The sequence below is a fragment of the Lynx rufus genome, unplaced genomic scaffold, assembly GCF_022079265.1.
Source record: "Lynx rufus isolate CCGP_SWC_20201006 ecotype Redwood Valley unplaced genomic scaffold, mLynRuf1.p SCAF_1, whole genome shotgun sequence".
In the NCBI taxonomy this organism is placed as follows: domain Eukaryota; kingdom Metazoa; phylum Chordata; class Mammalia; order Carnivora; family Felidae; genus Lynx; species Lynx rufus.
Window position 1 is genome coordinate 163,635,228 of NW_025814823.1, and position 12,770 is coordinate 163,647,997.

At 37.4% G+C, this 12,770-nt stretch overlaps 1 protein-coding gene across 19 annotated transcripts in view; it reads left to right on the forward strand.

The window, feature by feature from the left end:
- The first annotated feature begins 1,638 nt into the window (after nt 1-1,638).
- Nucleotides 1,639-12,770, forward strand: part of PAM (peptidylglycine alpha-amidating monooxygenase) — a 157,935-nt gene continuing 146,803 nt past the window's right edge. For 6 of the 19 annotated variants that reach the window (XM_047089786.1, XM_047089793.1, XM_047089800.1 and 3 more), the window contains exons 1-2: nt 1,642-2,061; nt 3,015-3,135. In XM_047089786.1, coding sequence (XP_046945742.1) covers nt 1,973-2,061; nt 3,015-3,135 — 210 coding nt within the window. In that variant the 5' untranslated portion in view covers nt 1,642-1,972. Of the gene's footprint in view, nt 2,062-3,014; nt 3,136-12,770 lie in introns of all 19 variants that reach the window. The other 13 variants (XM_047089848.1, XM_047089856.1, XM_047089865.1 and 10 more) reach the window with 3 other exon arrangements.

The window sequence follows — 12,770 nt, forward strand, 5'->3', positions numbered from 1 at the left end:
TTTACCCACAGGATTCAGACAAAGTTGAAGGTTTTTGTTGCTGAAATCTCAAACAGCAAACCAAAGAGAAAGTTCAAGCAAATATCATCAGACTTTTAAAAATGTCATTGCTTGTGTAAGTTAATTGTGGTCTTTTGGGTGCTGGTGAGCCCCAAGCACCCCTTGGATTGGTCAGATATTCAATCATTTTATTTGTATTTGGTGTAAGGTATTCTTCTGGAAAGCACTGATCATGAGGTTTTCTGATTTAATTTAACGTTAGTGCATGCTTTTTTGTTTTAACTTTGTTTTTTGTTTGATTGTTAGGTGTGGTTTTTTTTTTTCAATTAGCTCAATATCTTGTGCATTCCAAAAGATAATTTAGAGGCTAATGTATTATTGTGATGTACTTCTATATGATCTTACTGATTTTTTGTTTTTACTTTTATTCATCTAGCTAATAGATTTATTTGAGTTTCCCCAAACCATGTTTATAATTGGTGATTAAAATAAAACTTTAAGGAACACTGCATGTTAGCTACTTGACCTCAAATTATATGTAAAAAGTTAAAAATAATAATAATAAATATTTTTCTTTGGAACTATTTTTATATTGCGAATGATACATATGAAAATAATGTCTTCTATCTAAAGTTAAAAACGATGCATAGTCTGAGTTAAGTTCAGAAAAACAGTAAAGTCAACATACCTCTTTTTCAGAATTTAGCTTATTTGACTTTTCCTCCTAAAATCCTGAGTTCTGCAGGGCTTCTCATTTCTATTAAGTTCTTGGTTATACCCTGTGTAGGTGAAATTCATTTGGGGGCCAGCTGAGATTTTCCCTACTGTTTCTAATTGCATTGCATTGTAAATCTCCAAACTTTATTCAGGAAAGTATATCTTTTGTGAGGCATGCCTTATAAGTAAGAAATTATTACTTTGTGTATCCAATGCAGAATTTTAAAATCGGCATTTACATTTCATATATCATGTTAGCTGTAGATCTTTTATTTGTTTTAACATTATCCTGAGAACTTCAGAGATTGCTTCTTTGGTGATCATTCTTGAGGGGGGAACCGTTCTCCTGGAATCTGTAACTCTGGTGCATGTATATAAACATGCCTTTGTTCTCAAAGTCTTTCTATTTGATTACTGTTGTATCCGAGTGCTTTGTCTCTGCCTCTCTTAGTTGTTTTTTTTTTTCCTTCCCTTTTCTTGTACCTTAGTTTGTCGTTTGTGTGAATAACTTTGTTTACATTCAGCAGAGGTACTAAGTGCATTTTTGATAATAGAAGGGAGTGATACAGGCAGTAAGGAGAAGACATCTGGAGAATGGGGTGGAAGAAAGGGAAAAGGGGGAACAGTTAGGAAATGAAAAGGAGAGAGTGGGTGTGATGGAGGAAGAAAGAGCAAAAGCCAGAATGGGGGGGGGGTATGCAGGTTTGTGAGATCTTGGGGGCTGGTCGTGGGGGGAGGGAGATCAACAGACCAGCATTTTCCCCAGGCTTGGGCTCAAGCTTGTGAAAACTCCTAATGTGTTAAAGAACCTCAGCTGGGATTTGCTGAGGACAAATGCTGTAATGTGTTAGTCATCCATTATCTGCTTCTATTTTTGCAGGTTCTGAATGATGACTGACGCGCGTTCGTGCGATAGCCCTCACAGTCCCTGTCATTCCCGAGTGATAAGGCGCCCGCACCACTAGCCCCAGCACCGGGGCAGAAGGGAGCTCTGGAGGCTGGAAAGCTTCCGCTCGCGGACCGGACAAAAGTACCGCCTACCCAGGGGCTTGTGCGTGCGGCTGGTGATCCAGGCACCTCACCTCGCCCGGCTCGCCGCTCCCGCGGGCAGATGGTGTGCGGCCGCCGCAGGACGCCCGCCGCGCCCGGGCCATGAAGTAGCGGCTGCTGGCGGCGCCGCTGCCCGACCGCCGGCCCCAGGCGAGCGCTGCGCTGCCGCCGGGTCCTCTCCCGGCGGGGCCGGAGCGGCGAGGACATGGCTGGCGTGCTGAGCCTGCTTGCTCTCCTTCTTGTTTTCCCAAGCAGCTGTTTGGGTTTCAGAAGCCCGCTTTCAGTCTTTAAGAGGTGGGTGTGTGTTTTTTCAGACGGGCGGGATGTTGTTTGGATGGTTCCTGTGCATGCTGTTGAAAATGTAATCACTTTTATGAACCAGAGTGTTGTGGAAATATGCGAGGTTGATTTACTTGGCTGAAACGACTTGGGATTTTAGCACAGTAACTTGTTGTAAAGTCCCTCGTACAGAAAAAAGCCCACTGTATTGTCGCCAGGCTGCACTGGCTTTCAAAACTCCAATTAGAAGTTGTGATTTCCAATACTAATCACTCCCTCTCCGGGAGATATTTCAGAAACTACAGTAGAGTCGTTTAGACTTGAATGCTTTCTTGTTTAAAACAGCCTGAAGAATAAAATATCAAGATAGATAAGTGGTGGGGAGAAGCAGATCATGGACTGTAATAGCTCAGGAGAAAACATTGAGCTGTATATACACTCCTCATAATTACCATATTAAATATTCATGCACTTGTACATTTGTAATTCACATCGCAGTCTTTTTCCCTCCCTCATACAGCTATGCCTACTAGCAATATTATTGTTGGTGTTTTGTTTCTGGCTAGTGATCCTGGATACTCACAAAATAGTTACAAAATTTTTACTTGGTTATAGTTAATGTTTATGCCATTAGAAAATTGATATGCCTGTGTTGATTTCTAATTTATGAATACTGTATTGAGTAGAAACAAATATATGTTTTGACAGGCTTTTATTGAATGGAGTTTTAAATGTAGCCAGCCTGCTCGCTCGCTTTGATGATATTTTGTTTCCAAGTTGGGCATATGTTGCTCCTAGACTATAAAATGCAATTCTGATGTTTTAGAACATTATATAGTCATTACATCTTTTAGACTTATCTTTGGAACTAAATGAATAATCTTTTAAGATCTTAGAATTCTTTTTTTCCCCACTTCTCATGTTAAAATTCCATTATGTTCAAGGATATTGAAATGTTCTTTTTCAAGGTTTAAAGAAAGTACCAGATCCTTTTCCAATGAATGTCTTGGTACCACCAGACCAGTAATTCCTATTGATTCATCAGATTTCGCGTTGGATGTTCACATGCCTGGAGTCACGCCTAAACAGGTGAGAGGCATTCTGCATTTCATGATTCCTTGTTCTGTATACTATCTGTAACTGAAGCAGGGAAAGTGCATTTACAGCAGTAGTAACTTCTTTGAAAGTAGGCATTTGATTTCAGGACTCCTCAGGTAGGCCCAGAATAATTGAATATTATAAAGAGGAGTAAATCTTTCAGGGTAAATCTTTCGGTTAAATTTCTTTTTTAAAAATTTTACTCATATTGTTATTTGTGTTTTGAAATGGAACCTTGGAAATTTATGTTTTGAAATTCTCAGTGGACTAATAGCCTCTGTAATGCAGCATGTAAGGATGTATTAAAATATGAAAAATTATTCTAATAAAGGGAAATGATATTGAGCAGCTGCATCTAAGAAATTATTTAAATACCCTTCTATCACAGCCACAAATTGAGAAATAAAAGCATGTGTTTTCCTGCCAAGAATTTGAAAAACAAAACATCACACACTTTTAAGAAAACTGTTCAAACAGGTGGTTGATTGTGAGTTTTCTTTGGTGTGATTTGCTTGTTATAAAAAAAATATATTTTGAAGAAATAATGGCAGAGCTCATACAAGTACGCCCTATAGATTATTTTGAGTAAAACTAGGTTGTTGCCAAGGTTTTCCCTGTTTTAGAAGAAGCTCAAACTCAGTGCTGTGGTGTGTGCAAGGTGTCTCATTAGGCATAAAAAGGCCAGAATTAATTATGCTTTGTAGTCAGGCACTGCGGGGATTTATGTGTGTCATTAAAAGATAGTCTTCTTCTTTTGAAGGGCTGTGGAGACGGGGAGAGACCTGGGTGTTGTAGAGCTGCAGTGACTGATGACTCATTGTTGCAGATAACATTCTAGTTTCCTTTCCTCTTTTTTTTTTTTTTTTTTAAGTATTGAAAAAACAAAAGTCGGAGAGAATGTCTTTGAAATTGACATCCAGATGCTCTAAGAAAATACACATGGTCCTTTTTTGGGCGCCTAAGGATTGACATTCATTTGTTTGAAAACCTGTGTATAATCTAGCTATCTATAAATAACTACTTTACTATTGTAAAAGGACCCTCACCCCCACCCCTGCCCATTCTCACATGACCAGGCAGATGACTTTTCTGTACATTCAGTTGTTAGTGTCCTGGCCTTTAATTCCATAAGCTGTTTATTTAGTACATAGTCAGAAGAGGTGTAATGAGATTGGGAATAGGAGAGAGCAGTGACAGTTGCTCACTTGTGGAGAGTGCTCCTTCTTATCTCTTTTCACTTTTTTTTAAATTTTTTTAATGTTTATTTGTTTTTGAGAGAGAGACAGACAGACAGAATGTGACCAGGGGAGGGGCAGAGAGAGGGAGACACAGAATCCAAAGCAGGCTCCAGGCTCTGAGCTGTCAGCACAGAGCCTGATAAGGGGCTCAAACCCACAAACCGCGAGATCATGACCTGAGCCGAAGTTGGACGCTTAACTGACTGAGCCACCCAAGCATCCCACTCTCTTTTGACTTTTAAAAGTTTTTTTTTCACCTATATTTGCTTTATGTTAAAACTGATTTTTTTTTAAATCCACTAATTGGCCTTTAAGCCCTCTTTTCCCCCAGGAAAAAGTTATTTTCTCAAGTAGTCATTTGTCATGGTTCGTTATTATTCTGTTTTTTCTTCCTGTTATTTTACAGAAATAACATTTAAGTTATTTAACAATAGTAATAATAGGTAACTATGTTGGAGTCAATATTGTCAGAAAGATTCCTAGAGGAATTGATTATTTTAAAAAAATGTAGAGAAGATCAATTTTCATAAAATAAAATGTGTTTACTCATTTTTATAATTTTATAATTATAAAAATAAGTCCTTGGCAAAAGAACTTACATGAAGTTATAGCTTGCTATTCTCCACCATCTGCATCCAGTTTTTGCCTTATTCAGTGAGCATTTTCTGGTCACCTTCCCAGCAGACGTCTCCTCGTTGCTCCTTCTCTTTAAACCATGTGGTTTCCAGGAGCTTTCTACCCAAGATCTAGAGGGTGAGGATTAGCCAATCACTGCATCCCATCTCCCCTCCCACACTAATTGGTTCAGAAGAAGGTGTGTGACCTAGAACAGTACTATTAAATCTCAAGACTTTTGCTGAGAATGCATTTGTCTGTTGCATGTGAGCAGGAGGCATGCACTGTTAGGGTCTGCTGCATCCGTGAGGGCAACCGTGCCTAGAGTAAAACTAATACCATAGAAGGTAATGCAGAGACAGGGAAAGAACAGATGTTCTAGGTGACCTTGCTACTTAGGAAGTTTTCAGTTACATTAGGCTTTTTGTTTCAACCAGGTTGAGTTGGGTTTACAAGTTCTGACTTGTAACTGAAACTACCTAACAGAGTAAGTGATTCAGTTGTGCTGCCTCATCAGCTCGGAACTGGTTGTTGAAGGTTTCTTCCACTTCCCCCATCATGTAAATACCAAGAGTATTTACTCACGTGATCCAGCCAACCTAGCTATACCTTGGAAACCTTCCTGAGAAATGAATTATACTCCCTACTGAGTGTAGCCGGGAGGAGATGGACACAGAAACCCATTTCCTTCCTGAACTTGGTGTTGTTGGTGAGGAAGACCAGGAGTTGTGATAGTATGAGTACTTTTGGTAGAGAAAGTATTCTTTTCCCAAAAAGCAGATGAAACCAAATTTCACACAGATACTTAGAGGAATGGAGATTACAAGGCAAGAAAAGGAAAGTGAAACATAATAGAGGAAAGAAATAAAAGAAAGGAATAAAAAGAGTTGGTCCCCCCCCCCAAAAAAAATTAAAGAGAATAGAATGATCAAGAACAAAAATAAAGGACAAAAAAAATAACTATAATCTGAAGAACAGAACATTTTAAAAATCTTATGAGAAAATGAGGAGTAAGGAAACATAAAAGCAGGGAGAGGCATGGAGGAGTTAAAATCTTTTTTTTTTTTTTTTTTAAAGAGCAGATCATGAAGAGCAACACAATTTAAAGAAAGAAGTAACTGAGGGCCCCAAACTTAAGAGTTAGTAATTGAAGCAGACCAAGTTGGTTAAAGAGATATATTCACTCAACAGATTTTTTTTTTATAACACATATCTTAAGTTTTGGCAATAACAAAATAACAATGTACATCAGTGAATCTGCTCTAAGACTTTTCCTTGGGAAACTTGAGATTGTTAGGTAGGCTTGAATAGAGAAACAAACAGATGCGGAACAGAGGTGGAGAGAATTTAGCTATAATACTGACACAGTATAAGTAACTAATTTTGCTGGTGGAATACAGGACAAATTAGTGCGTTACCAAAAAATCTCCAGTCATGTCAGGTCTCTGAGTTGCAATCCATTCAGCCATATCATAGACTCCAGAGCAACCTTTATTTTTTTTATTTTTTTTTTTTTTAAATTTTTTTTTCAACGTTTTTATTTATTTTTGGGACAGAGAGAGACAGAGCATGAACAGGGGAGGGGCAGAGAGAGAGGGAGACACAGAATCAGAAACAGGCTCCAGGCTCCGAGCCATCGGCCCAGAGCCCGACGCGGGGCTCGAACTCACGGACCGCGAGATCGTGACCTGGCTGAAGTCGGACGCTTAACCGACTGCGCCACCCAGGCGCCCCCAGAGCAACCTTTAAAGAGTACTCTCATTGAACCAGCTCTGGAGAGTCTGGGGAAGGTAGTTTAATTACCTATTGCAATGTCAATTTTATATTCAAGATAAGCTCACTGTCTTCTGTGACTGGAAATTTTAAAAAATAATTTCTGTCTTCGTTAATAAATTTCTTACTAATCTGTATGTTCTCAGACTTTGGGAAGAGAAGGAGAAGAGAAAGCAGCTAAGTAGCCTAGAGTAGAGGCAAAGTAAGCACATCTGGTTTCTGATGGCACAGGCTTCAGACGCAACAAAGGTGCAGAGTGTAGTGTCTTGAGGCTCTTCTCTTAGCACTTTTTCTTCCTCATTTGCTTCCTTTTCTCACCAAAGACCTTGCGGGCTTTTGCTGTCGCCAATTCATATCAACAAACAAAGCAATTTGATAAACTGCCAGTTGATGGTCACAGTAAGGTGCTATCATCAATTTGATGTGCATGGACAAATGTCCATTTTAAAAACAAAATAAATGAGGCATAATCATGACGATTTTATATAAAGTCTGTTGTCTAAGTCTAAGCCAAATCTGGTGTGTTATGTAGACTTCAGGGCCAGGTTGAGAGCATGCTTATCCCAGCTCTTGTGGTGTCACTATGGTGTGGTTTTTAACCAGCGGGTCTTGCTCCTTCATCTATAGATGGAATAATAATTGTCCTTACCCAGGACTATTTTGTGGACTGAGCAAGATAATCCCAGCGGCATGTTCAGGTGCCATGCATGTGATAAGTTCTCATGAACTCTGAACTTGTATCATTATTGTTATTCTGTATGTTGAGGGAAATGTGAATGAGTTTTTTTTTTGTATTTTTTTTAAAGTTTTTATTTATTTATTCTTGAGAGAGAGAGAGAGAGCAGGGGAGGGGCAAAGAGAGAGGGACAGAGAGAGAATCCCAAGCAGGCTCCACGCGGTCATTGCAGAGCCCGATGAGGGTCTTGAACCCACAAACCATGAGATCATGACCTGAGCTGAAACCAAGAGTCAGACGCTTAAATGACTGAGCCACCCAGGCACCAGAGTCTTAAGATAAGAAAGAAATTTCCAGCCTTTATGCTTTCGGAAATAACTTCGTGGGGAAGGTAAAACATTGTAATAATTTTGAAAGAGAGGAAAGTTAGCCAAATGAAGAAAAATAGAAAGCATGAACCTGGACAAGAGAAACCTGGGCAGGAAGAAGTAAGTGCGGAAGTCACTCTTGCAGTGTGCCCATTCCCCAGAAGTTATTTCTATTAAAAATGGCTCTCATGATCAGAGAATGAAGGAACACTGAGGATGAATATGTTTTTCTCAAAGTTCTTATATATTTTTCATACTGCTTAGAAAAGCAATTACCAAAAGCCATTTCATCAGTATAAAGTCTTATTTTTTTTAACATCAATTCGAAATTATCCTGGATTTCTTCATTTTGCTGGAGACTTTATACATTGACCTTGTTTAAAAAAATCACTCTTACCTAACATAAGTCTTTTCAAATCCTAGGTTTAAATAACATTTTATTTATTTGTTATCTCTGCTCTTAGGCCCTCTGTAGTCTTGGTAAGGACTTACAAATGTAAATTAATTTGTAAAAATATAATTTTATAGAATTAAATATTTTCTTTGAACCTAATAACTTGAAATCATGTAACAATTGAATTTCTTTACATTAGGATATGTTAGGCTGTCACTAATGTGGTCATTTTCCTCCCTTATTTTGGGAGCAGTTTGAGAATTAAAAAGGAGTACGCTTTTCCTTTCTGAACCTCTTGCAGATTCTTGTCGCATTCTGTATTTGTCTTTTGAAGAGTCACAGATTATGCTTTGAAATCAGAAGGCAGCCTTCCCCTGTGTTCGTGAGCACAAATGTCTATCACCAAGAAGAGCAGGAAATGGAAAAATTCTGAGTTTAAAGATTATATCTGATATCCCTGAACATCAAGCTGAAAAACCTTAGAGTCTAAAGTTATCACTTATTTTAAAATAACACTGAAAGAATGTAGTCATTGAAATAAAACCATGATGAACAAATTACTCCTGTGAGATTTTCTCAAAAGCTTCCCACAGTGTTTCTCTTTGCTTTTTTCTCAAAATTGGACAACTATTAGAAAATGTTTACTAATATATTTTAACTTTTCATTCTCTGACATAAAAAGAGATTACCTTTGCTTTCCCTATGCATAGAAACGTGTAATAAGAACCTAGCTTTTGTAGACTTTTCTTACTGCACCTGTTTAAAAAATCAGTTTCAGAGGCACCTGGGTCGCTCAGTCAGTTAAACATCGGACTCTTATTTTGGCTCAGGTCATGATCTCAAGGTCTGTGAGATCGAGCCCTGCCTTGGGCTCTGTGCTGGGCTTGGATCCTGCTTAAGATCCTCTCTCCCCCAACCGCTCTGGAAAACAGTATAGAGGTTTCTCAAAAAATCAAAAATAGACCTACCTACAACCCAGCAATTGGCCAACTAGCCATTTATTCAGAGGATAACAAAAATGCTGTTTCAAAGGGGCACATGCACCCCAATGTCTATAGCACTATCAATAATAGCCAAATTATGGAAAGAGCCTAAATGTCCATCGACTCATAAACAGATAAAGAAGATGTGGTGTGTGTGTGTATACATATACGTAAATATACATACACACACACACACACACACACACACACACACACTAGAATATTACTTGGCAATCAAAAGGTATGAAATCTTATCATTTGCAGCAACGTGGATGGAACTAGAGTGTATTAGGCTAAGTAGAATAAGTGAAAGAAAGAAAAATACCGTATGATTTCACTCATATGTGGAATTTAAGAAACAAAACAGATGAACATAGGGGAAGAGAAGGAAAAATAAGAGGGAGGCAAACTATAAGAGACTCTTAAATGCAGAGAACAAACTGAGGGTTGCTTGTGAGGTATTGGGTGGTGGGGTGGGCTAAATGGGCAATGGGCATTAAGGAGGGCACTTGTTGGGATGAGCACTGCGTGTAATACCTAAGTGATGATTCACTAAATTCTATTTCTGAAATCATTATTACACTCTTTGTTAACTAACTTGGATTTATATTTTAAAAAAAGAAAATAGGTTAAAAAATTCTTTCTCTCTCTGTCCCTCCCCCACTCACGTGTGCATACTTTCCCTCAAAACAAACAAACAAACAAACAAAAATCAGTTTTAAAAGATCAAGCCAGTATCATAACTTCCCTTATAAACAGCATTTGCTTAGGATATATGTTTATCAAAAGTAGTATACAAAAGTAAATGAAGAAATCGCTATAATGTCTTAATTTTCTTAAGTTCAAAATTGCTGATAAAATTAGATGTTTTCTTGTAGTCACTTAGTTGTACAAAGTTTGGCTTATGACTGACTTGGGAAATATTCTAATGTATTAAATCTATATGTTTTTATATTCATCATTATGGGGGATAAAAAGGAATCCCAATCAGTGCTTAAAATTCAGGACAGAATTATCAAGGACACCTGCCCTGCAAATGAGGCTTTACTGGAATAGTTTTTAGTTCTTTGGGGGTTGTGATTCACTTGTCTCCTTCTCTCTAGTTATTAATATGTAATAATATTTGCATTTTTTTAAACAAAAATTCTGAGGTATTTTTTGAGCATAAGAATAAAAAAGAGGGATGTACTCCATATCCCATTTCAAGGCTAGTTTGACTTTCAGATTAAGCCTCTTGTACAAGTGGAGAAAATTAATCTGTGGGCACCAACAGCCTTCTGGGCACCAGCAGTAGGTTATCTGTTGCACTCATTGGAGAAAGTGGATTCAAGGTCTTCCCAAAATAGCACGATGATTGCTGGGAAATGCCCAGAGAAGATCCCTATCTGACTCTAGAGCTTATGTATCTGGAACCCCCATAGATTCACTGTCCACCCATATGTGGCCAGTGGCCGTGTCCCATCCTGCCTTCCCTAGTCCTGTGACCTGTTCTTCCACTGCACCCTCATCCTCTTCTCATTCAATCTATGCATTAGGACAAACATGGCAAATAGGTTTGCTTTTTGAGGCAAGTCCATTTGAATGAGAGGAGCTGCCTAGAAAATGTTAAGAACTGTGAGACCATGAGTGTGAAAGACAGAGGTAGTGGCTCCAGTATCCATTTCTATGCCAGTGCATTTCTGTTGCCAGAAAAAATATATCATGGGTAAAGGTTGATTGCATTAAGTCATTGTCTTAAAATGAACATGAATCACAGCTTTTAGTGTTTCTTAGTTCTTAGTGTTTTAGTTTTTTTCCCTTTACAAAAACATTAAAGGAGCATGGTTGTCTTGCTACTGAAGGAGGAAAATCAAGGAATATTCTAATTCTGGACAAGTATTTGCTTTTTATTCACAAAGACTTAGGCAATGTGTATAAATTTCCAAGAGTTAGAAAACTAATAACAACAGAGATTAACATGCTATACCCTCCACCTTTCCTAAACCAAGGAAGTAATATTATCCATTTTACCAATGGAGAAGCTAATAGCAAAGACAATTCAGTGATTATTAGAAAGGAAAGTCACCAGACCTTTGTTTTGTTTACTTAGCTGCCTCACATTGTTTTTTCCAGTTTATTTTTTGAAAGTTCAGGATTGGTGTCATGTAAGATGCTGCACGTCACGTTCTCTGGTTGGATTTGTATAATTCACCTCCTGCTTCATCAGCAAGGCTCAGTTATGTGAATTAGGTAGAATACAAAGACAATGAATGGATCTTGTAAACTGCAAATTAAAGTCATACATTGTTCACTGCTAATTGTTTAAGTTTAAATCATGATGCTTCCTCTTTATTTTTACTAAAACCTATATAATGTCCACTTGGGAAAGATATGATTGAACTATTAACAGTGTTTTCTTCTGTGAGAATAATCTAAACATCTCCCAAATCTGGGTTCAGAGCTGCAAATACACATCAAGCTTTTTTTTTTCTTTCTTTATTAAAAATGAGAAACAGGACTTTTTGTTTTCAGTTATTTTTTTGTTATCTTTATATCAATATGATATTTAAAGAAAATATTTTACAATATTTTCTAAGAGACTCCCTTATGATCATCTATTTTCTCAATAAGATTTTGAGTTCTTGTTGTTTTTTATTCTAGTAAATTTTTTAAAGAAGAAAATATATTTATTGAGTGCTCATTATGTAATACCATTCTACTAGGCACTATATAAGCATTGTCTTATTAATTTTCATAAAAACATTGCATTTACGGTACTAGTAGTCCTGTTTTTATATGAGGTATTGAAACTCGGGGAGATTAAATAACCTAGCAATCACCAAATAGCCAGTAAATAGGAGAACAAGGATTTAAATACAGATTTATTTGAATCTGAGACCATGTTTGTTTCATAAACCTGTTAATGGTTTATATGTATTTTCCAGGGAATGTTTCTATATATATATTTTATGTGTGCATATGTGTGTACACAGACACATATACTTTTTCTTACACATATATTATACAATAAAAGCTTTCTTTTGTCACGTGAACTAAATAGAGATCACTGGTTCCATCCTAAATCCTTGAGTAACTTTTTTCTTCTATTTTCGCATGTCCATCCAGAAAGAAGTGTTACTAATCTGAATTCTGATAAGGTATTTCTGATCACCTCGCTGTTAAAAGAGCCTAGTTCTGTTTTGTACAATTTTGATGTATCCCTCTCTGAATCTAAGTCAGAGATTAGCAAATTATTTCTTAAAGTGTCACATAGTAAATATTTTCAGCTTGCCAGCCGTATGGTCCCAGTTGTAACTGCTGTAGTGAGAAAGCAGCCCTAGACAATATGTAAATGAATGGCTTGGCTGTGTTCCAGTAAAAAAATTTATTTACTAAAACAAGCAGCCACCCATGCCCTGTAGTTTCCTGATCCCTGATTGAAAACCATTGCATATGCCATTTAGGCTAATAAATGGATTTAACCTTTAACATCTTATGAACTGTGTCTTCTGACTTCTAGAACATAAAGAATAAAAATACCAATGCAAGGTTAACAGCTCTTTGATCTTTGTTCCTTAGTTACCTATTTGGTTTTCATGA